Source organism: Chaetodon auriga, chromosome 4 (assembly GCF_051107435.1).
Source record: "Chaetodon auriga isolate fChaAug3 chromosome 4, fChaAug3.hap1, whole genome shotgun sequence".
NCBI classification, from domain to species: domain Eukaryota; kingdom Metazoa; phylum Chordata; class Actinopteri; order Chaetodontiformes; family Chaetodontidae; genus Chaetodon; species Chaetodon auriga.
This window is the reverse complement of record NC_135077.1, coordinates 17,099,803-17,125,000: the sequence shown is the minus strand read 5'-3', so window position 1 is coordinate 17,125,000 and position 25,198 is coordinate 17,099,803. Positions and strand designations below refer to the sequence as shown.

General features: G+C 41.3%; 1 protein-coding gene across 1 annotated transcript in view; it reads right to left on the bottom strand.

Moving 5' to 3' along the window:
• Positions 1 to 25,198, bottom strand: part of grin2ab (glutamate receptor, ionotropic, N-methyl D-aspartate 2A, b) — an 89,129-nt gene that overhangs the window by 45,579 nt on the left and 18,352 nt on the right. The window contains exons 4-5 of the mRNA XM_076727819.1: positions 21,572 to 21,796; positions 21,315 to 21,473 (exon numbers count right to left, since the gene is read on the bottom strand). Of these exons, the coding sequence (XP_076583934.1) occupies positions 21,315 to 21,473; positions 21,572 to 21,796 (384 nt within the window). The remainder of the gene's footprint in view (positions 1 to 21,314; positions 21,474 to 21,571; positions 21,797 to 25,198) is intronic.

Below are 25,198 nucleotides of genomic sequence, written 5' to 3'. Positions count from 1 at the left end.
TGCGGCAGAGGATGAAAAGTGAAAACATTAAACATGAAACTCAACAAGGAATGTGGAGCTTCCTGTGCTAATACAGAAAGTAATAAAGAAGGCGTCGGGATACATTTGAAGTATCATAAAATGTTATTTCTAACAATATTATTTTTATCATCACAAGGGATTAACAGTAAGATTGTTCCTGAAAGTATCTGTCATGTTACATAAAAGATGCTTTTATAGATTCTACAGAAAACATAGTCATTTTGTAGCACATTTTCCTGATTTGGATATTGAAATACCATATTATGTAAGGTGAGTCAGAGCTCTGTATGGAGGTCAGAGAAATGGAACTATGACTCAAAGGTTGCTGGTGTGAATTATTGACTGGCTGGGAAAATTTAATGAAAAATAACATGCATACTCACTCATCTTTACCTGGGTGAAAATAGGAAAAATAAAGGCCAATGCCCTCCCTGACCAACATGTCATCCCCAGTTGTACTTTCTCATCTGTAGTCTAAGTTGAACTTCTAGTAGCCAGTTCACAGTGTGTGCTACAGGTAATATTACAATAGATGCTGATGAGCCTCTAAGTGGAATATGAGTCATTTTAATCAACTTTAATAACCTGCAGGCAGGCATCATTTACCAGCTTTATATTTACTGCAGATGGCACGAGTGTTTGGGGTTATGGCTGTAATTCACAATCATTTTCCTTCACAATTAAATCCCCAAGTAATCAAATAGTCTACAAAACATCAGAAAATAGTAAACAACAACATTTCCTAGAGGCAAAAGAGACATCTTCAGCTGTATTCTTTTGTCTGTCCAACAGTCTAAAACCAGAAGATATTTCATTAACAATATGACAAAGAAATGCTACAAATCAAGAAACAAAAGCATGTTCATATTGCTTGCTTCACAACTGACCTGACTGCTGGTGACTGTGAATTAATCAACTGTGGTTGATTAATTAGAATGGTCAATTAAGTGATGAACGATTTCAGTTATAGTTTGGGTATTTCATAATGTTTAATGCTGATCTTGTTGACATTGAGCTACCGCAGCTACTGCCTACACACAAACTGACAACATCCATTTTCTATCGCTGCTGGTTCTATTCAGGGTTGAAGTTAAATAAGAGCAAATATCATGGACAAGAGAGACTTTTCCCAAGTAACTTTCTACAGTTACTCCTCAAGGATCTACTGTAGTGGGTTTTTCAGGCCAGTTGGAAAAATATAATCACCTACAGTAGCTTTCTTTCGTCTTACATAGAGTTTTTTCCAAGGTGACACCTCCAGTGAGAGGCACCAAGGATGTATCTTGACTGGACACGTGAGCCACGCTGGCTGATATCGCAAAGAGCAAGGCCAACAAAGCTCTTAAGAAACAGCATTTCTAAAGCATGTACCCACAATTTCATTCTTTTGTATACAAGCTCTAGCGCATGAGCACAGATGAGGACTGAGATGTACATTGGTAAATTCTTCTGCACCACACTCTGCTATAGCTCCAACATCACGGCAGCAAACAGCACATTTCGATCCCCTGGCCCCTTTGGCTCTTATACATGAATATGACCCCAAGGTACTCTGACTCCAGCACCTGATACAGCTGCTCCCCTTCCATCTGAACACAGCGAGCCACCTTGTTTTGTGAAAGAACCATGACCTTACATTTAAAGGTGCCGACCCTTTTCCCAGCCGCTTCACACTCAGCAGTAAAAAGCTCAAGCGTACATCAGAGGTCACGGGCTGATGAGGCCAGAAGGACAGCACCATCTGTGATTTGTAGGGAAGACACGCTAATATCCCCGAGCTGGAGTTTTTCACACCACAGCTGCAATTCACTTCCTCCATCCATTCTCATAAAAGTCAAGAGGGCAGATGAGATAAAGCAAATCCTTGATCTGTTTTGAACAGGTTAGACTTAATGCCAGGTAACCAAACACAGCTTTCAGTTTGGTTTGCAAGGACCAAAACACTTGGATTGCAGGCCATGGCACCCAATACTCCCCGATCGCCACAGAGAAGACACCTGGTATGGCCAGTTCACCTGTGCACATGATGCTTCTATTCACTTTCCCAGGTGGTGAGGCCACAAGACAGCGGCTTCCTGTTGCTTCTTCAGGCTGTGCTCAGACAGGCTATGGGGGTTATTCAAACACCAGGTGCCAGGAGTACAGCTTGGCTATAATCTCCACTCCCCAACCTGTCTCCAAGAGTGGGCGCCAGTCTCCCAATTAATGCACACTAACTGCCACAATTACTGAATATAAAACACCGCCAACGCAATCCAGAAAAGACTAATGTAATAAATAAAAGTGAAGAGGCAGTGTCTCAAACTGCAGCAGTCCCACTCACACATCTGTGTGTGTCATCAAATTGTTAGTGACGTCCAATTACTTTCCATGACAAGAAGATTTGCTGATTGCAAAGGGGGGTAGATGATCTAAAACAGACCAAGCAGATACAGGTTTTTCTTCCACAAAATGAACACATCAAGTGATTTCACTAATTAGCTGCACCCTCTCATCTTGAAGGTTTTCAGGTTATCAGCTGCTGTGGGGTGACTATAAAATCTCCCAGACAAGCACCTGCATTCTGAGATGGGCTCCAAGCTTGTGCACAATCAATGACTTGGCAGTTCAATTCTATGTGCACTGTAAGCTACAGGCTAAATAAAATGTCAAAAGGGACAGAAGAACAAATATTGAGAAATAGCGCTGATGTTTGGCTGAATTGAAAACGCTGCACATACAGCACTCGGCTCTCCATGGCATATAATTGGACATCACAGCTGCCTGATATGCATCACTCAGCTTTTGGTTTTTGATCTCATCTTGTACCTGCATTTGCCTCTATTATTTCTATTACTTTTATCTATTCCTTTCTCTCTCTTTCTCTCTCTTTCTCTCTCTCTCTCTCTCTCTCTCTGTCTCTCTAAGGGCCAGCTGGTGTACTTTCCCTCTGAGGGAGAGAGAAACTTCTTAGCATGGAGGAAGAGGAGTGGAACTGACACCAACATGGTATTCCTCTGACACAAGCTTCACTCAAATCTCCCTTTCCTGCACCTTTTCTTTGTCTTTTCCCCTCTCCCATCTTCTCTTCCTCTCTCCAGTAGAACACGTGAAGCACATGGCGGTGGATGCCTCGAGGCATGCGCCTGTGCTCTCAGCACATATGGCTGCCTGTGTGTGCAGTAGATGGGGGTGAAACTACTTTGCATGTATGCAAGTGCAATCAGTTCTTGTATCTGTCTCTTATGTGGAGCAGAATAACAGCTTATCTGTGTAATTAGTTGTGTCAATATTGTGAAAGTTTGTGTAACTACATGTTATTGAGCTGGTTTAGCAGTGAACTCATTCTAAATATGAAGCTACTACAACTTACTAGCTTTTAACATCCTAGTGTTCTGATTAACTTTTTTTTTTTGAGAATTGTGTAAAGGTGAGTGGTTCAGGTAAAGTGTTCCATATAATACACGGTTAAAATTTGTTTTTTAAATAACTAACAAATTTAACCTTTATTTCTACAGGATGGGGGTGGATATGCTCAATTAACATTAACACTGAGAAATACATTAATAACAAGGGAAGACAGAGTCAAAAAGAACAGAAGAGAAGAAAAATGTATAGGCTCAATCAACGCAGGTGCAGGCGCATGAAATATGATTATTGAGAACTGTCAGGGAAATGGTTGCAAACTATTATTTCACCTGCAACTAGTTTACAAAAAAGCATCCCAAAAATCCCGCTCCTCCTCAGCATTTTGCACTTGTTTGCAATTGAGACATGACTGATGTGAGACAGTGAAGCTGTGATAGCGACTGGTCCCTCAAGTCGCAACTTTGTCAAACACTCCCCTAACTATGATTGATCGGGTTGTATGCCTGTTGCAGTAATTGGCTTATTAGACAGTTGAAAAGTTAGGAGGTAGTAGTGCTCCTACAGAGTGTATTTGCTCTGGAGAATGCATCCCTTTGTCCATGTACCAATTACACTGAGTGAGAGCGTCACCAGTAGCTGTGCAGAAGTATTAAAAATTACAGAACCTTCAGCTCTTAGCCAATACCTAGTTCTCCTGGGGGCAGTGTCTGCTTGATGGGCTGTACATGCACAGGTTTATTACTTCCTGTGATTTTATTCAGTTTTCTTCCCATTTGCAGGCAAAAATAAAGTTAATCTTGAGTTTTAGACAAGATCAGATTATTTTTAACTTAATCGAGTCATTGCATACATCCCAGTTCTTGATCAGCCTGTTTGCAAAGTGTCTATCCTTGAGGTCTAACAAACATGTTGAATACATTTCCTTCCTCATGAAACATTCGGAAAGCTAATTTCTAAAACAAATGTAAATTTTTCATTGTTTGCTTGCTGGCAGTCTTCAGTGCCTTCACTGGTGTTACTGTGCCCGTGTTTGTGTGCTGTTTGTGTTTTCTATGATTACTTGGAAGATTCAGTTTTTTCCCACATGGTGAAAATATGAAAGTTGTGTGGAATAAGATTGCCACAGTATGACTGTGTGTGTCTGTATTAGCTCAAGAATAAAGCTGTTAGAAGAAATAAATTCATGACAAAAGGCATTACGAACTGCTAGTCCCAACACCTTCTGGTTCATTAGATATTTGGTTGTAATGGTTTGTCTTGTTTTGGAATCCCATGAAAATCCCACATCACTCTATAACAACTTCCTTGGGAAATGTATTTTCCCAACACTGATGCTTTGGGTAATGCTGTGTTTCATCTGCCATACAGCTTACATGTAAACACAAAACATATCACAAAGAATATACTGACGAAATAACACTGAAATTAAATGAAATTCTACATGATTAGTATCATTTTGGATCAAAATCAGACAATGCAGACAAAGACTGCAGTGAACAGCTTTGTTTTCAGGGTAGAGCCACTTTAATTACACAGCAGATGTTTACATTATTAATAAAGATGTTATTTTTCTGTACCTATGTTTACTGTTCATTAGTATGTTTCCATATAATATGAATATTGCAAAAAGACACAATATCATTTGTAAAATCTAATTCCAGAAAACTACCTCCGTGCCACCACGGTGACTATCAGATCACAGAAATAAATAGGACTCTGTGGTCTTCACAGGAACTCCACTACTCATCATCATACACATCACCGTCATCGTTATCATCATTGCTGTCATCACATGTATTATCATCTTTGTCATCACTACCATTATCATCACAATCAACAACTGAGACTTAAAAATAAGCAAGTCCATGTGTCCAAGAGTTGGCCTATTGTGACATAAAAGGCTGCTAAGTTCTTTGTTCTGATGGGCAGTGTCAGTGGTATGTAGTGAGCAGTGCTGGTTTGGACATAACTCGCTAAATTCCAAAGCACAAGCACACTCAAGTTCACACATCTGCAAATTAAACAGAGTTTAATGCTAAAGAACAGAAATGCGCTTTGAGTCAAGTTTGATATGAACAGGTGAAAGGGTCATTTAACAAAATACCTCAGTAATCTATGCAAAGCAACAAAAAAAAGTGATTCCTCCTTGAGTTCAAAGGGTCCCATGTGACATGAACCAAGGGCTCTAGATGTCGAAGAACCAAAGTGTAAAGGAGAGAAAATCCATTCAGAAACTCAAGGACAAACAGCCAGACCTTTCATACCACATCTGTGCAATGCAGTAGAAAGATGAAGACAAGCCTACAGGGTAATGTGGTATACCTCTCTAGATGCATTTGTAAGCCTGGCAGCAATGTACTATTCTAACAGTATAGAGGACATGGACAGACCCATCCATATGTAAAAGGTGTTACAGTAATCCAGGGGAGAGAAGGCATTAAAGGCAGTAACCTCAGAACTGGAGATGAGCTGTAGATGTTAAGCTGTAAATGCCCGCTGCTCCTAAAAAGGTTTGATGGGTCAAACGATGCAGACACATTTCATCAAGAATATCAATAAATTGTGAACTGAAGTCCCTCTCCTCTCTAAAATGTGTTTTACTTCTTGTCTCTTCATTTGGATGTTTGACCTTCACTGGGCAGAAAGATATATGAGCAGAGTTTGACACTATTTTTCACATTCATCTGCTAAATGGGGAAAGTTTGCCTGTGCTCACCTTAAACCTGAGTTTAAAGGTGCAATATGTAAGATTTGGCCACCTGTTGAAGTTTGTTCCAAATAAACAAGGGGCAGCTATCTTTGGCTGTAGCTACTAACTGCGGTTAGCTATTAGCAATTTAAGCTTGTCTTAGTACAGTGAAAGAGACAAACCTGAATTCAGTAGGTTTACACTTGTATATTTTTGTCTAATAAAGAAAATAGCTGTAATATTTCCTTTCTTGACTTTTGTCAGAGAGGCTGTGAAACGTAGCAAAAGTGGTATTACGAGACAGGATGGGCCGTAGCTAACTGGTTAGCACGCTAACTTCAGTAGATATATCTGTGACACAATACGCAGATGTCATTAACATGTCATCAGAACTGTTACTTCTTCACATTCTGGTGATAATGTTCATTTTTGAATGTTTTCAACTAAAGTTCTGGCCACATCTTACACATTGTACCTTTAAGTTCATGCAAGCCTGATTTTGTGACACCACATCTAGCTTGGGAAGCAATCCTGGTCCAGATGCATGTGCATGTGAGAAAAGACCTTTCAGTGAAGTAGGAGACATCTTGTGTCCAGCAGTAAAATCTTTGAAATGAAAGCTATTTTCATATTCACATATTCTGGATTTTTCAAACATCTACTGACTTTATTTTTGTCTATGTGGACTGTAAACTCATATCAGACTCAATTTTTTATTCAGTATTTATACAGTATGTATCTCATAACACATATCTGGAGGCGATCTTTAAAGACATTATGTTAATACAGATCTGGGAATTAGGTCTAAGCTAAAACAACAAGTTTCATTACCCAACTAAGTATTTCGAAGTTATCGTTAAAGTTTTAGAATTAACATGTTGTTATTACATATTGTCTGTATGTACGTGGGCGGCTGTGCTCTGCTCAGGAGGCAGAGCCACAACCAGGAGGTTGGTGGTTCAATCTCTGGCCCCCGCAGTCTCCATGTCAAAGTGTCCTTGGGCAAGATACTGCTCTTGATAGCTGTGCCATTGGTGTGTGAGTGCGCTCCTGATGAGCAGGTGGCGCCCTGCATGGTAGCGTCTGCCACCTGTGTGTGTGTGTGTGTGTGTGTGTGTGTGTGTGTGTGTGTGTGTGTGTGTGTGTGTGTGTAAAGCGCTTTGACTGCTTGGTAAAGTTCTATATAAATGCAGACCATTTATGTGTTTACCATGTCCAGCACAGTGGATCAGCTGTTAGCACTGTGACCTCACAGGGTTTGAAATTCAGTCTGTTCAGAGTTGCTGAACAGTGGCTGCCCACTCCCCCTGAATAGACAGGAGGGGTCACATGCAGAGGACAAATTTCCCCAGTGGGATTACTAAAGTTTGACTTTAATTAACTTGCTGTAACTAACTCTGCTGTTCAATTGAGTATGGAGAGTTGAAGCCTTTTCCAGGTTTTACAATGGCTGATTAAATTAAAACCTTCCACAGAATCATCCAAAACTATTCAGCTGTCTTTGTTCTGGTTCAAACATCATTTTGATTTTTGCTTGACACATATGGAAAGGTACAAATTTGAGTCTTAAGGCCTGGATTAATATTTTTAAGGCCTTTCACAGCTGGTTACATTTACATTTACATATGATATTTTAGGATGATTTACTAAAATAGGGGGTTCGAAAACCTTGAGGTTCAGTCTTAATCTCCTGGAATTGTACAGTCTCCAATTGTACAGATCACTGGGCTTTTGTAGGACATATTGCTCGGTGTTGTCTACATAAGAGTGAAAGGAAATGTACGTCTCAATAATATGACTCAGTGGTGCAGCAAACTAATGCAGAAGAGAAATTTATTCAGAATTGAACCCTGAGGGACGCCAAGAGAGAGCCTAGACAAGGCAGATGAAAAACTAAATGGTTGTGTTCCTTAGCTGTGACATATTCTAAGCCAGGGCAGCGCTGTTTACACCAGCCCTATGCTCAAGACAGTCAATTATAATGGCATGATTTACCATAATGAAGGCAGCCTTGAAGTCTATGAGGAAAAGAACAGCACAGTCAGAACCAACAGTCACGAAAAGGTTGTCTCAAATGAGCCATCTGAAACAGACAGATGCTCTTCCCATTCAAACAGAATAATTGAGAAATGTATATACAAAAATAGCATTATGAAATAGGCCTGAATCTGCTGAAAACTGCATCATTTTTACAAGAGGCAGGCCCATTTCATGTATGAAACAGGATGCAACAGCCCCAATGGCCATAGAGCTATTTAGAGTGGAGATGACACTTGGGCAGACAATATCAAAAAACCCCTTAAGGAGGCTTGTGGGGGTAATATCAAGAGGCAGGTCATAGATTTCATGTAAGAAACAGTCTCTATTAAGAAAGAAAGAGCTCAAAGCAGCCCAGGACAGCAGAATTTTCCACTGAAATAAGAACGTAGGGGACACTCATAGGGTACACACTGGTGCCAGCATGAGGAAGGAGGGCACTACCCATTTATTAGTGTGGAACAGGACCCACAAGACTGTCCACTCCACAAAACAACAGCCCTGCTCATTTGTTTAAACGCCTTAAAAAAGTCTATGTTTATGTCCAGTGTGAAAGCAGCAGTGGTGGAAAGTGACCAAGTACAACCCTGACGCCAATTTAGTGGACACACCATGTAAAACATAGATGATTTTTTTTTTATCCTTTTTGACATATACTCAGTTGAAAACAGTTTTACCTCATCAGCTTCACTGATTTTTGTAATGTGTAATATATGTTTATTCTGACTTTGATGCAGCAACACGTTTCAAACAAGTTGTGACAGGAGCAACTAAAGACTGGGAAAGATGTGGAATGCTCCAAAAACACCTGTTTGGAACATTCCACAGGTAAACAGGTTCATTGGTAACAAGCAACAGTATCATGACTGGATATGAAAGGGGCATCCTGGAAAGGCTCAGTCGATCACAAGCGAGGATGGAGCAACGTTCACCACTTTGTGAACACATGATTGGATAAAGGAGATTACTGCATGAGCTCAGGAACACACAGTTTTACACATGAATCAGTGATAATAATCCAATACTGCAATATAGCTGATGATGCTGTAATTCAGTATTTTCACTAAAGTAACATTCTGACTTTTATTATCTTAACATTGTGTTATTGTTTCCTTTAATTCATAACCGTCAACATTGATTTCCTTTTGCCTTCTTGCACTACCTGCCCAACACTGAACCTCAGAGAGACTAAAGACCTGGGTGCTGAGCAAGCTGAAGAGCCAGATGTTTCCCTCTGAGTTGACGGAAGAAATCAAAACAGAGCTGAGAGGAGAGTAAATATTAGACTTGTGTTTGTCAGGTTGCCACCACCATGAATCCAAATGAATGCTAATGTTGTTCTGTGCCTGCTGAATGTGTAAATAGGCAACTATTTGCTTAGGCCTTTGCTATAACATCTTTATTAGGTGACAATATGTCAGTGTCGTGTTTACAGCTTATTCTACTCTCCACACACGGACTCAACTGATGCTGCTTTAAGAATAAGTCATCAAGCTATCATCCCTAACATTAACTAAGAAGGTGACAGAGAGGCAGCCGATCGTCCAACAATCTATTCTGAGGCTTGAGGACTTGTTGGGGCCCTTGGAGTTTTTACTGGTCTTGGAGGTGAAGTCAGAAAACATATTTCTCTCATGACTTTGACCACCTCCTGACATTTTTTAGCAGTCCATTAAATAAGTGAAAATTGTTCCTGTTTTCACACCTTTCCCTCCAAGGAGTCCAGGTGGAGGCTCGGAGACAGGGCCGGCCTCTCTGTTCGGGTTATCAAGTTTAAAAGGGGCAATCGGCTCAGAAATGGCATACCAAGTGCTACAGAACAGACAGAATGGCTCTGCTGTGCCAGAAACAGATTTACATATGATGAAAGATGAGATCAGACAGTTCAGGACTGAAGATATTATATTGCAGTGGCAATAATGAGCATGCAATATATATTGAGCCAGGTTTACTGCCAGGTTTATTGTCTGTTTATTGTCTGGAGATCCTGCCTGTTTTATTAACATGACATCAGCTGTGCTTCTAAATATTCAACTTGACTTTTTCCTTGAGATTCTAACATTTATGTGACCCAGAAAGGCAAATGTGCAGGTTTAAGTTTAAACCGGTGCAGTCAGATTTTGTCTTCCAGTGATCCAAATCGTTCCTATCAGAAGAGGCTTTAGATTCCTGCGATGTGACTCATAATAACTTTGACATGAACCATATAACTGCTAAGAGTTGTGTTATCAGCTGGTCTGACAGAAAAATAAACACACACACATGCAAGCATACCTACCCACTCTCCCTCACACACACACTCGCTCTTTCTTCCCAAACACACACACTCAGTACACAGTACATGGACAAGCTTTCCCCTTGAAGCTTCTTTGAAAAGGTTTATAGAATCTTAAAATAGCAGTGTGGTCTGTGAGCACAGGGATTAAAAAAGAGAGAGCTACTATAGAGCTGCTGTAGTGTGACATCACACAGACAAACACATGCATACACGCACGCACCACATGCACACACACACACACCACAGCCCTGCCATTGCCATCTTATTGTACTGCCCAACTGGGGCGTGAGAGAAGGAGGAGAGCAGGGGGGGATGACAAGAGAAAAGCAAAGGGGATGAGGTTGGCAGGAGGTGACGAGAAGAAAGAGGGCAAGTTAAAAGACATGGAGGATGACTGAAAAGTGAAAGGGTATAAGAGAGTGATGCAGAGGGAAAAGCTGGAAACTGTAGAGCATGTGAAGGAGAGTGTGGTGAAAGCAGGAGAAAGAAAATCAAGACATAATAATACAGAGGCCCCGTTTGTGTGGGACCACTGCTGTACTGTGTGTGCTTGAGATTGAGTAGAGATGACTGCTGACAGATCTGAGTGATTCGTGAACACTCATGCACACACACTTTGTCATTAACGCACACACGCACGCAAACACAGGTGCAAAGACAGCAGGTCCGGCTAAGGTAATTCTCTCATTGTGTGTGAGACAGAGGGACCTGTTGGCTGATAGCGACGTCCTGCTGTTCCATCACGCAGCACAGACAGACAACACGACACACCAACACTGGCCGTGATGTATGCTAAACAGCTGCAGCAGCTCTGCTGAGGGGAGATTGACATCTCCAGCAGCCGTTTCCAACAAGCAAACAACAATAAGTGAGACTCACTGCCAACACCGACAGATAAACAGAATGCAGAGACACATAAACAGACAGTTACACAAGTGCTGTTACACTGTCAAGAAATGGTTTCCAGAAATATTTAAGGGAGAAATGTGTTGCTTTACCTTACAATCAATACCCTTGGACAAAATACACTGAAATAATGAGTCATAAAATAAAGTTAGACATGATTTCAAGTGATGTGAACTGTCTTGATGTGGGAGCTGAAGTTTACTTCAGTGAAGTTTTATTAATTTGATGTTTGATACATCAAGGCAACTCAGATCAATCTGCAAGTTAATCAGGGCATCTCATCATGAATCTGATTATCTCCTCTGTCTCATATTGAATCTGGACATCTCTTACAGTACCAGACACTCTGCTTCCCAGTCAAGGCTTCTAACTGTCAGGACGGGTCTATTTCACAAGGTCAATAACTCTGTGGTATTGTTTGAGTTGAGTCTGCCTCTGCTTTGTGGACTGCATTTATACAGCGCTTTTCTAGTTTGCCACATGCCACATTCACCCATTCATGTACACACCCACACACCAGTGACACAGCATCAGGAGCCCAAGGACACTTCGATATGCAGACTGGAGGAGCCACGGATCGAACCACCAAGCTTCTGCTCAGCGGACAGCCTGCTTTTAACTGTGTCACAAGTTAAAATAAAATCGAAGAAAAGTTACAATATTTCGCATACCTGCAATCAAGCATTCAGATGTGTTCAGCTTTATAGTGACAGTGAATATAAGAGAAACAGGTTACCGGCACTCATAGTAACAGTGTGCTGATTTTCAGCAATATAAGTCAAAGAGGTGACACATCTTTTTCTCTGTTATCACTGAAGCCAGACATAGCAGAGTAGTTCAAATCCAGTGGCATATTTTGACTTCAGTGGATGGTGAAAGAACTGGAGTGGAAGGGGTTTTTTTAGATAACATTCGTTTCCCTCCTTCCAAGTCTGATGAACTAAGGGCACTCGAGTTGACATCGGCATTTCGGACAGCCAAAATGACTTCCCACTATAAGCACACAGATGACTCGATGGATTATTTCACATTCAGTAACATGTCGTCAGGAGTGTTTTGCAAAGGCAGTTTTAGGGGCATGACAAAGGAAAAAAAGAAGAAGAAGAAGAAGAAAAAAAAAGCCTCAACTCTAACGCAACTGAGCCGGAGAAGGTCATGCCCTATGAAGGGGCCAGGGCGGAGCCTGAAAAGTTTTGATTGCCAGTTGAAAAGGGCAATTTGCACCCAAGAGGAAAAAGGGCAACCCATTCCTGCCCCCGTGAACGCCACTGGTTGTCAGTGTCAAAGCTGACTTGTGTGAGCCAGCATCACTGCAGGAATAAAGCAGAGGCTTAGGCTGTTGTGACTGGGCAGCCGCACCGCTGGCCAGGGCCATAAGGCCGAGTTGTCGGATATCAGCTGTGACTGACAGAACTTTTGCTCCAGTCGTTGGGCAATGCCAACAGAAACCAACGCAGTATGAAGCTGAGCCTTTTACCATTGGCTGTTTTTGCTTGTGGATTGTGAATCCAACAGCAGCGCTTGGAAAGAGTTTTTTATGTGTCGCAATGGGTGGCTTAAAACAACAAACCATTCCACTTCAGTGGAGAGGTTTATGCTGCCACAGAGAAGGCTAAATAAAAAGGATGATGCAACACAGCTAATAAGCAGCAGTGGCTTCCACCATTTTGAACTTTTGGAATTTCTGCATATTAAATACTGATAATTTTAATGGCAGAACATTGCCTGTGTGTGGCCAGCAATGTAACTGGTGATGTAGTTGCAGTAGTTAGAAGTAACTACCACACAATGGGGATGTTATTTGCGTCAACTGACCCTTCCCCAGCGCACAATTGTTTGGTTAATGCATGGTTGCAGAGCATGCATTACCAATTATGTTTGCATATTTGCCAGGTAAGCTGAAACGCATGCTCTCTTGATTACCATCTTACACAAATGGCATGTAAATGCACTCACTCTTCAAATTGTCCTGGTCCTGATCATTTTGCATACAATAAATACTGTTACACATGTACTGATGGACAGGCTCTTTGTATGGATCAACAGTTATTTCTCTGGGACTATAACAGCCACTACAGGGGTGGCAACTTAAATGGATTGTGTTGACCTACAGACTGAATGTCCACATTATTAGATGCATTTTTTCCCCTTAAAGCAATAATGTGCTACAGGCTATGTGCAAAGTGGGAGCAGAGTGGTGAGATTTCGCCTGGAGCCTGGAGCAGCTTTTCTTTCTTTTTTTTCCTTTTTTTTTAAGTTGAAGCATTGCTGTTCTCTTATCTTCCAAGACAGTGTTCCATTCAGCAGCATTTAGATATAATACAAAGCAATTTTTGTATTCTGTCTACATGTACGACTTTCTCAGAAAAGACAAACTGGATCTTCCACTGCTGGCCTGGGGAGGGTGTGCAGATACATGTAGTTAGTGTTTTTTTAAAACATTTTTTTCCCTTCATCATCAACATTTCAGTAACAGCTACAGTACTGTAACAATGAAAACCACTTCAGAGATAGCAGCAAAGATGACTGCAGCAAATTAAAAGATGTAAGTAAAGTGCACTTTACTGAGGCTCTGCATCCAGAGCCATGAAACCACAACGCAAACCTAGAGACCATGCAATAACAGTATTATGTTTCACTGGCTTTTTGTTATCTCACTGCTGTCCCTCGACTGCCTTCTGCTTGAATTTGTGTTTTTCTTGGCATTTAGTTGCTCACAGGAGGTGCAGTCCACTGAAATATGATTCAATCATCCAATCATCTACTTAAAATACTGGATATTATTTATCTTTTCACAGCAGTGATCTTGTCAAAGGAGAGACACAAACATGTCTTTTACTTCAATGTGTTAAATTATTTTTGAGAATCAAAAATCTCACGATCGAACATCAGGTGATTAAGGGCTTATATAACTGCTTGCCAATGCCCAAAACCAAAGCAAGTATTTTGTTCTGTCAAGTACACGAATGTAGCTCTGCATCAGAAAAGTTTACAGCTGTGTAAGTTGTCATGAGCAGCGTTAGTGACCATGGTTGTAGAGAAAGATGAGAGGGCAACCTACAGAAAACTTCATCAACAGAGAAATTCAAGAAAAAGGAAAAGCAGGAAAGCGCGTTGAAAAGAAAAGCGGCTGTCTCCGAGCCGAAAGTACGGTGAACATCACCATCCAAAGATGAAAAGAAATCAAAGTTAAAAAGGGTTGATGAGAAGTGACTGTGTCAAAGCCCAAACTACAGTGAATATTTCAAATGTCCTCCAAAGATGAAAACAACTCAGAGAAGCGACATGAAGAGGAGCGTCGCCACAGATTGCTTTTCCTTCCAAATGGTAACCTCCACACTGCACACTGTCACAGGCAAGTCATTACCAAAAGCACAAACAATGTGAACACAAGCAAGGTGCAGATTAGCTGCTGTTTTACATGTTGTTTTCTTTTGTTTTTTGCTGTTGTTCCCAATTCACAAATTTGACTGGAACTGCACATTGAAACTTTCAAATAAAATTGTTAAATACGTTTGTTATTTACTGATCTTAATTCACATATGAGAGATTTTTGGCTGAAGGTCTTTTGATCAGAATTGCATCGGCATCCTTTTAGCCGATGCAGTTCTGCATCCAGGAAATAAACTTCCATTTATTCAATAATGTTGCAGTTTCAACAGTAAAATACTATACAGCGATTCATTGGCTACATATTAATTCATTTGTTTTTATTACACTCTATTCTTTTTAGGATTGGTGTCTAACATTACATAAACGATGCTCTTTGATGTACTGTAACAGTTAGCTGAGAGCTAACTTGGCAGATGTTTGCTTCCACTGCAGATGGAGATTTCATTGTGCATTTAGGTTAAGTCACTGTCGCTGTTTCAAGGGTAACCGCAATATGACCCACAATATGGGGTCTGTCTACAATAAGTATGTATTTTCATTTCATAAAAACTCTCTTAAAAACTATCTTAGGGAAAGCGTCTCCATAAAAAAACATCTTTGTTGCTTTTACACTTCAATTTTTGGTACAGATTCCAAAAAATCTGCTTCATTTTAAGGTTATTTATGGACAGATTTAAGAGCGAGATGACTTCACAGTCATAACAGAATTCCACGACATCTGATATTTGACATCTGAATTTGGTTTGATTTTCAACACAGCAGTACATTCGTGCCTGGCGAACTGAGCCACAATCAAAACACTATTTTCTGTGTGTTCAGTTGTGGGACAAAAGAAAAAGGAAATATGTAAATCCAAAGAACTAAACTGTCAATATGGATCCATTAAACGTAGGCAGAGGTTTGTCTTTTGTCGACTGAAATAAGAAAAAGGAGGGATTCAACCATTTTTCTGTTCAGGTTTACATGACATTACAGGTTTTAGAGTGCATGAAGACCTTCATAACAACAACCTGAAAATGCTCGTGTGGATTTCCTCTGCATCATCTTCACACATAAGCACCATTTCAAAATTAGCCATCTTAGAGCAGAGGCAGTTGGAGTAGCTTGTGCAGTGACAAGGACTTCCAGTTGTTTTTCAGTGCGGTGCCCAGCTAAGCCGGAAGAAACTGGGCATCAACACCTGTGATGTAAACACAGCCAGAGGATCTCAGCAGCAGACAGACCAGGACTAAATGCTGTAGTCTGGTTTAGTCCCCATAGTAACCATATCAACGCAGCTACGCTCCCTCTTCTGTCTTTCTTTCTTTCTCACACAGACACAAACCCATCATCCAATCTCACTTCACAGAGGTTCAAGGCAAAATTTCCCCACAGCCTTCCAACATAGCTGGCTGTTCCTCTCACAAGCGCCAGCCACCAGAGAATAACAACCGTGGATGCAAGAGCAGGAAGAAAGGAGAAGACTGAGAGACACGGCGACATGAAAAGACAGAAAAGAAGCATGGGGTGGCAGTGGAAACGGTGGGGGAGAGGGAGAAAAATGGAAACAGGAGAAGAAGACCAGACAGAGATGCAGGGCAGGAGAAGACAGGGAGACATGAAGGAAGAAAAAGCGAGAGTGCAGGAGGAAAAAAATTAGAGGTGAAAGTGGGGGAGGACTCAGTGAGTGAATGACACAGCAGTGTATCTTCTGCAAGTGACAGCAGGTGTGGGGAGCAGGTGTTAAATATTAAAGCGACTCAGCAGAGAACCTGGGCAAATGGCCCCAACTGATATGGGACATCCCAGCCTGGGACACACACACAGTCACACACACACGCACACACACACACACACACACACACACACACACACACACACACACACACACACACACGCACACATGCAAATACTCAGACACCACAGAAGGGTAGCATCCCACCACAGTGGTACAGCAAAGCAGAAAGAACATGCATGTTTAATTCACAACCTTCCATTTCAGCATGTTCGTGTTCTTATGCTACGCACTGTGACCCCCAACCCCCATCCTCTATCCCCCGCACACCGAGAAGAAGGAAGTCAAAAGAGGAGATGAACAAGGTTGGCAGAGAATGAGTGAGCACATATGGGGGTGAGGTAAAGCCAACAACATTTCTTATTTCCCAAAGCGGTCGCTCTGTAATGGAAGTACAACATTCCAAACTAATCCTGTTCCTCTCCTGGGCTTACACATGCCCTTTCTCCCCATCAATTCTGTGTTCCCTAAACGTGTCTCCCTTCTCACAGCACATCATCCAACTTCTCGTAGTTTATGCCTGACTGTTCCACACTGACATGCATTATAGGGGAATGATGAGGAGGCAGAGAAAGGGGTAGAGCGAACGCGAGGGAGAGAGGCAGGGAGAGAGGTTGGGCCTGTTCTGACATTGATCCATTTGTTTTCATTTAGGGAAAAAAAATGGGTTTGGCACACAAAAATGGATGATTCTTTCATTTATTAGGGCTGATCCAATTGAGGTGGAACTTATTTTGAACGTTGCAGATTCTGGCAGAGGTACAGGGAGAAGTACAGTGTCGGAAAAACAAAAACCCTTTAATGCAGAAACAATATTAGTGTCAGCAAGGTTTCAAGGGTTTGTCCCCGGCCAGTAGATCAATCAAAATAAATCTCTTACAAGGAACAAAGCCCATTTTTGCCTGCAGGTCTTTATATGCTTATTCTTTCCTTCATTCATTCGTTAGTTTTTTAACATATTCATAACACCATTACAATATGTGGATATGCATGGGTGAGTATTTGGACATTTGCACACTGAGCTTAAAGGGAGGTTGTGTTTCCCCAAGACTGTTCACGCTAAACATCTGTGAAAGCTGTTTATGTGGAGGTCGGGAGTCATGTGGACTGCAGTTCCAAAAGGGATGATGGGGAGGGTTTGTATGGGTGGCAACTGCTAAACGATCCCTCAGGCATGAAGCTTTTTCTTATACGGTGTATATCAGTTACAAATATATGCAGATATTACACTTGCTTTTTGATTTGGTGGTGTCAGAAAGGTGGAGAAATGATCAGACAGTTCAGGAGTAGACCCACAATCTTGAATATGGCAACAATAAGTCCTGTCCTGGTAACTGCAACCAAACCGCACACAACTAATCAGCAAACCTGTGCTTGACTTAAAATCAGCACATTTATTCCCAACTGAAAAGCAGATAAAAATATTGTCACTGGCAAAAAACAAATTGAAGCTGAGCTCAGAAGTCACACTGTGTCTAGACTCAAGGGAATCTTGACAAATAAAAACTGTCCTTTTTAAAAGCAGAGGAGCCGTTCTAGTTAAGTTACTGGTCTCCACAATCTTGTTTATCACAGTTTTCAGGGATGCCTGCAATGCCTGCTCCCATTTATGTGACAGAGTGTGATGGCTCTGCGGCCAGCTACTGATAAAAATGACAACTGGAGAAAGCCTTTATTTGAAATGTGACATAATCATGACAGTTAAGTTTGCATTTTGGCAGCTTAACACTGCTTTAACACCAAGTATTTCACACTTGCACTGCCCACCTCCGCGTATATCCATTATTTTAGAGCACTTGCCTGCCTGCTGAAGTTTTTTTTCCTGTATTTTCTTGGCACCATCGTCTTCCTTCTGTTTTTTGCTCTCCATCTAAAACATGATGTGTAGACTACTACTGGACTGAGCCGGGATGACCAAGGTAACAGGGGATGAGCCGCTCATTTTTCATTCCTATACTATAGACTTGATTGCAACATTAAGAGAATGCTTGTGTGTGTATGTGGAGACAAAGAGCACAAGACTGCATGCTCAGGCAGCAGAAAGCACTATATTGTCTGTTAGCCCACAGCAATCAGGGTGAATTGTTACTAGCCCACTGGGATTTCTTTCAATCCTCCAGATTACCACTACATCACTGACAGCAGGTATGAAAGCAACAGATGCACGGCCAAGAAGCATTACAAGGAGACAAATCTTTTTTTTCTCAGCAAATTATGCTTGTTGGGGTCCACCTTTTTGTTCCAATTGTGGTTTATATGTGTATCATATTCTGAAATCATTGATGAATATAGCTGAGGACAGTGCTAGAGCAGGGTCAGTGTGATGAGATCACTCTCACAGTGTGAGTGTCAAGTGTAAAGCATGTGTCAGCCTCACTGAGAGTCATCCATAATAGTCTTGTTTGGCTCTGTCACCAGGCAAGATAGGGCCATGCTACAGCGCATCATCACCACTGGTGCTGAAATGATTCACTGATTAATACATTTGTCACTCAACAGAAAAATAATTGCCATTCTAATAATCAATTGATCCGTCAATCATTTATCAGCAAAAGCGGCAAACTCTGCAGGCTACAGCTTCTCAAATGTGACAATTTGCCGGTTCCATCTGTTTGATATCATTATACATTTAATATATTTGGGTTTTTCAGTGCTGGTTGAACCAAACAAGAGTTCTGAAGATCTGGATTTAGGAAACAATTTTTCTTTTCCATCTTTTTATTGGCATTCTGAATAATAATATGTCTCTGTAGATACATACACCACCACACACTTCCCGTAGGTCAAGTGATGATTGAGAGAGATTACTTTTGTGTGCATCTTTACATTGTTTTGTAGGAAAATCTGCCTTTGAGCCGACCTTGCCTCTCAATAATGGTGTATAATGCAGCCTGTGCAGTATTTTAAATGGTGTCTCAGGATTCCCATCCCATCCCCTCTTCTATGAGCAGTTCTCACCATTTTGTAGCATTTTATAGACACAACAATTAATTAATTAATCCAAAAATAATCAACAAGTAACACAAATAATCCTTAGTTGCGGTCCTAATCACGAATGCAATACAAAACAAGAAATGATTCAAATACAGACCCAGGGTACAGGGGAGGAAAACCATCAATATTCACACCTGTCCTTCTGGCAGGTGCTGATAAACGACCACACGGATCAAAACTTCAGAACAAATACCAATCTGCCAACAATGCTTTTTCAACGATTTGCCTGCCAGTGGACCGCAGGCAGGTATTTACACGACAAGCCTGCAGGAGGAGTAGCAGGGGGCTGGTTAGTTACAGGCTACACACACTCATGTTCACGCCTGGGAGCTGCCAAGAATGACCGCACTCCTGTACTGTTGGCTCCTGAGCAGTTCAATTAGAGCAGTCGGGGGTTAAGTACCTCGTTTAATGGCACATCAACAGCAGCGACTGAGGGCGGGAAAAATACAATTTATTTATTTTGCCCTGTCATTATATACTCAGTGGGGGTTTCAAGCCAGTGACCTTCATGTTACAACCTCTCTCCCCTAACCTTCAAGCCAACTCACTCTCACTCTGTCTCTTCGCTATTCTCACACATATGCTGCACACACACACACACACACACACACACACACAGACGCACACACCGCATCCCCCATCAACTCGTACTTCAAAAGGCTGTATTGCTGCAGTTATCGGTTCCTGTGTTTTGGTTGCTGTGCCCTGAGAGATTTAAAAGGTAAAGAACCAGTTGTGTTTTTATCAAAGCTTCTTCAGTCTTTCTGTCAGTCAGCGAGGTCTTCAGAGTCAGTACCAGAGGGAGAATTCTGCTAAGAAAGAGATGTACATCCCTAACGTTGCACTGAGCATCACACCAAAATAAAACAAAAATCCAATCTTAAAGGATATTTTCTCTTCTTTCTTTTAAAAACTAGGAATCTATTTTTCTAGCATCCCACTGAGCACTGGACGTGATACAGCTACACACAGCCCGCCATTTCTACTCTATTTCTTTTGGCTTTGCATAGCCCAGTTCTTTAGACCAAGCAGAAAACGCATTATTACATATTTAAACAATGCTTGATCATCTGTTAAAACAAAAATGATGTACCAGAGAATTCTGCATGTTCTATGCAAAGACTTCTGCTTACCTTGTGAATATTATACTTTTAAATGTGCACTATGCAACCTTTTAAAACGCTAATTAACATAAAATTGCTTAGGGTGATACCGAGCATCGATTCAGTGTGTTGGCAGTCTTTCTACTCTATACTTCCACAAAAATAATCAGACAGAGCCATCCTGATAGCACAGAAAAGCATCAAAAACCTCCTTTTGTGTCATTTTCTGATCTAATTTACAACATGACAGTTGATTTATGAAGCAAGTGAACCATGTCCATTCTTCACTCAAACAACCTGGAAATATCCATTTCAAAGAGCATAAAGTAACTCACTGGAAGCAAAAAATAACATTTATCAAAAGCTGTGGTTTTATATCATTTCATATTCCCACCAGCTAAAGACACAATATTTCTGTAACGGGAACATAAAAGTATATATTCTGTGTCTTATGGGGTCATTTTTCATGCTGTAGCATTGTGGATTTCGTTGAATTGTTAGATGCATTTCAGAGGCAGTGACTTTCTAAATACCAAGTGTGTCAATGAAAGTCTGACCTAATTGCTAACGTGCCAGGACATCTGAAAAAAAGTGTAGGTTGAAAAGCATTATCCATTATCCTAACATTTACAGAGGGCTGAGCGGAGGGATTACAGCTCCCTAATCTCCAAAACACAGTGTGTATCCAAAAAAGCAGGAGTATGTTTTGTGTGCATCTGTGTGTGCGCTTGAGCCTGTCTGTGCTTGTGTGTGTTCAGGGTCACTCACCTTGTCAGCCATAATCATAGAAGAGCCTCCGTGGACTCCCAGGACGGGAAGTTGCGTCTGAACGGAGAGGAAGTCAAGGATCTGGGCGATGGCCTCCTGATCGGTGCCATCGGCAAACACTATGCCATGGAGACGAGTGCGTGACAGAAGCTCACACACCTTGGGACACAGTGAAGCAGACAGTTGTCAAACAAGAGCCTGTGTGTGTGATAGATGGCATTTGTACAATATTGGTGAACGTACACAACATTTCTCACCTGTGTAATCACAGACTTTGGGTCAGTCTGGTTGATCCTCAGTATTACCACCGAAACGTCGAGGGCATCATCAGGGCGCCGAGGTGGACGGAGCTCCTGATCAGAAACATGGCGCGTCTGGCCCATGATCACACCCACACTGAGCCCTGGAGGCTTCTGGGACGCCACAGGCACCATCATCTGGGAGAGTAGGAGCAATATCCAGCCCACTACACCCATTATACCCTAGAAACACACAGACAAACACCAAAAATGAAGCCAAGGCAGGGGCGGATATACATTCTTAAACCAGGGACCACAAAGGAGCCATACTTGACACAGCGGGGGCCCAGTACTATGTGGAGGGTTTTTATACGTGAAAATAACCACAAAACCTATCTAACAGCAAATCAACTTGTGACAGAACTGTCTCTGAAAGGTCGAAGACAAAATTCAGGACATCATTTATTGAGGAGGACAAGTACAAGACCCCTCAACCCCTACTCATACGGTGCAGACTCTTCTTCTATTTCTGCCTTCTTGCCAGCTTCATTTCACATAATGTTGGGAAGCAAGAATAGTCCGTCCATATTTCTATTATCATAGTCCCTGGGCACAACACACAGAGCTGAATAAAGCAATTTCACTTTATTGTATTGTACATTTGAGAATAACATACACATTTATAGACACACAAGATCACAACGCTCTGAGCTTCAGGGGCCAATCAGATTTCAGATAGAGTCAATGCCCCTCAGGTCCCATCCTGGATCCACCCATGACCCAAAGAACAGTTTGCCTCACAAAACAGACCAGTTCAGTCCCGAATTATGTTACAAATCTCATACACTAAGGCTGTAACAACATTTATTTACCTTGACAGTATTCTGCGTTCCTGCCTGGTACGGTCACCTGAACCGTAGATCGATGAATAAACTTTCTAGCAGTGTCTCAATGGCATGCAAAATAGTTGGAAAACCCCAAAATTCCGTGACTCAGCTTTTTACATAAGGAAGAAGGAAGCAGGTGAGTATCCTGTCAAATGACTCCCATCTTCTCTTCAGCCAGTTTGAGCCTCTCAGCTCCAAGAGTCCCTCTATCAAGTGATGATGCATTTAAAAACTCCATCATCCCGAGTGCCATCAATATTCTCAAGTCTACAAAGTGACTGATGAGATTCAAAACACTGACATGAACTGTTTTTAATGTGCAATGTGACCTTGTGTTTGGTTTACTAACTGCCTGTCTGTTTCTTATGTTTTGGTGAGCAAAGACAAATTTCCACCTTGGTGGGCAATAAATATCTATTCTATTCTATCGTATTCTATCAGCAGCCTGTCACAGGTGCAGGTGAGACATACTGTATGCTGGTTGGCTGTGGCTCAGGAGGAAAAGCACTAATAACAGGACTGGCGGTTCATCCAGTCCATGTGTCAAAATATCACTGCACAAAACAGTGAACCCCAAATTGCTCCCAATGGTCAGACCAGTAAGCAACTCATTGCCACTGGTGTGTGAATGGGTGAATGAGAGGCAAACTGTAGCGTGCTTTAGATAAAAGGGCTGTAAAAAAAAAAAAAACAGCTGTTTATGTTTTACCATGTTGTCAGGTGGTTATATGTTACAGTCAAGGTAAAAAAAGAAAGATACTACTGATATGTCCATATTTTCAAAAATGACTTATAAATCAATTCTGAGTAAATACCCTTCAATTTGTTTATAGAAGGCATAAGAAAGGTTGACAACAAGTATCATGTTCTGAATACTACCAGTAAATTCATAATGGATAGAAAGAGAGCAATGCATTAAGCAGTAACGAGATGACACTTTTCATAGTAAAAACTGAAACTCTTACCATTTTCATTTATCTAAAATACTACTACTGTTTTATATGTTTGTATATATGATAAGTTGTTCGAGACAAGGCAGATCTGTGACGTCTTGCCATCTTTGTCCGTGTCATGGATACATTTTGAAGCATCAGGATTAAAGAGTCTTGTGTATTCTGAACATGTCTTCAAAAACGCAGGGAGTGCTGTAAATCGACCCAGTGGGTTTCTCAAAGACTTGCTTGTATTTATCTTTGATATATATATATATAAACAGTGGGATTCAGATATGTGCCTTGAATGTAATTATTAGTGCAAGTCTCAAGTGCAAAACCAAAGATTATGATATAACCATGATAGGCGCAAACTGGAGCTGGGAGTTTACTGTCCTCTTTCTGTCCTCCACTATTCAACATTCACTGAGTTCAGTTTCAAAGTGGGTGACCATGAGGAGACCAGGGCTCAACCTAACTTTATTTTTGCTAAACCGCTAATCGGACTTCATGAGACGCCCTAAATCTCTCTTCCACTGTCTGCCTTTATTTGAACATAATCTATGCCTGTAGGCAATGTTCAAAGTAAAGTGCCAGCTATTAATGGATAAAATAACCCTGAAATAAATGTAATCTGATTTTACCCCAGTCATGGGGGGAAACATTCCAAATCGCTAAAGGCACACAAGTGTCTGAATCAATCAATAACATTTACTGCAATGAAAAATAACATTTATTTCAACTCTATATCCTAACCAAGTTCCAGTCTAACACAGAGGAGTTGAAGCTCCTGTTCCCGGTTCAGCTCTGACTGTGTTACCTTTCCCTGTAATGTGAGTGGATCTAAGAGAAGCAGATGAGTAGAGGAAATGCAGTGTGAAATGCCTTAGGCTGAATGAGAGCTAATGAAACCATGATGCGAATGGTACGTTGCATCTCAGCCAATTTTTTACACCACCACAGTCCAGCAGAGCTGAAAAACACCCCAGGAGGAAACATCACGTCCGCAAAATTAACCTACTGTCTCTGGATCTCTTCATCCTCCCCTCTCCCAGTTTTCTAACATTTCATCCTCGTCTGCTAATCATCTTTATCTATTCATTTCCTCTTAATGTAATTCTTTTTTTTTTTTTACTCTCTTTCTCTTATTCTGCCAATCTGTCTTTCCAGCTGGGTTAGTGTGTGTATCTGATCCATGTCATCTCACACCCGGTCTAATCAGGCCAGTTAGTCAAGTCAGTACTTTCCCAGCTTGCTCTCTCTGCCCTGGTGCCCACAGACTAGCCTGCAGCTCCAGCAGCACTTAGCATACGCCGCTAAATCACACACCGCTACACTCCTGTCCCAGGAAATTAGTGTCAGCTCCAACCAATGGGACAAGATTACACTAACTTTCCCTGGAGTTAGCATCAGAGCTAACATAACTAGGAGCAAGAGTGTGCTGTGCCACAGCTTCCAAACCGGTCAACACAGCTGGAAAACTTTGGGTCACTGACTGTTCCCGCTGTCTTACAGGATCTGCATTGCTGCTTAAAATCATATCCGCTGACACTTCACTTCCAAAAGAGATGTTATGAGGGGCTAGGCTAACTGATTCCCACTGTGTTAGCATTTATGCTGATATTGCCACGAAACTGAAAAATGCATGAGCTTAATTGCGTAACATTCAGTGGCATAATTCTCTCTACACTAAAAAGGTCTTTTAAAGGTAAGAGGGTATTTAATAGTTGACTTACTGCAATAAAATAGACTGAAGGTAGCTTTTGTTTGTGCTCATTTAAACACGTTTCCTAAATTGTACAAATTCGTCACAAAGCAGCAAATTA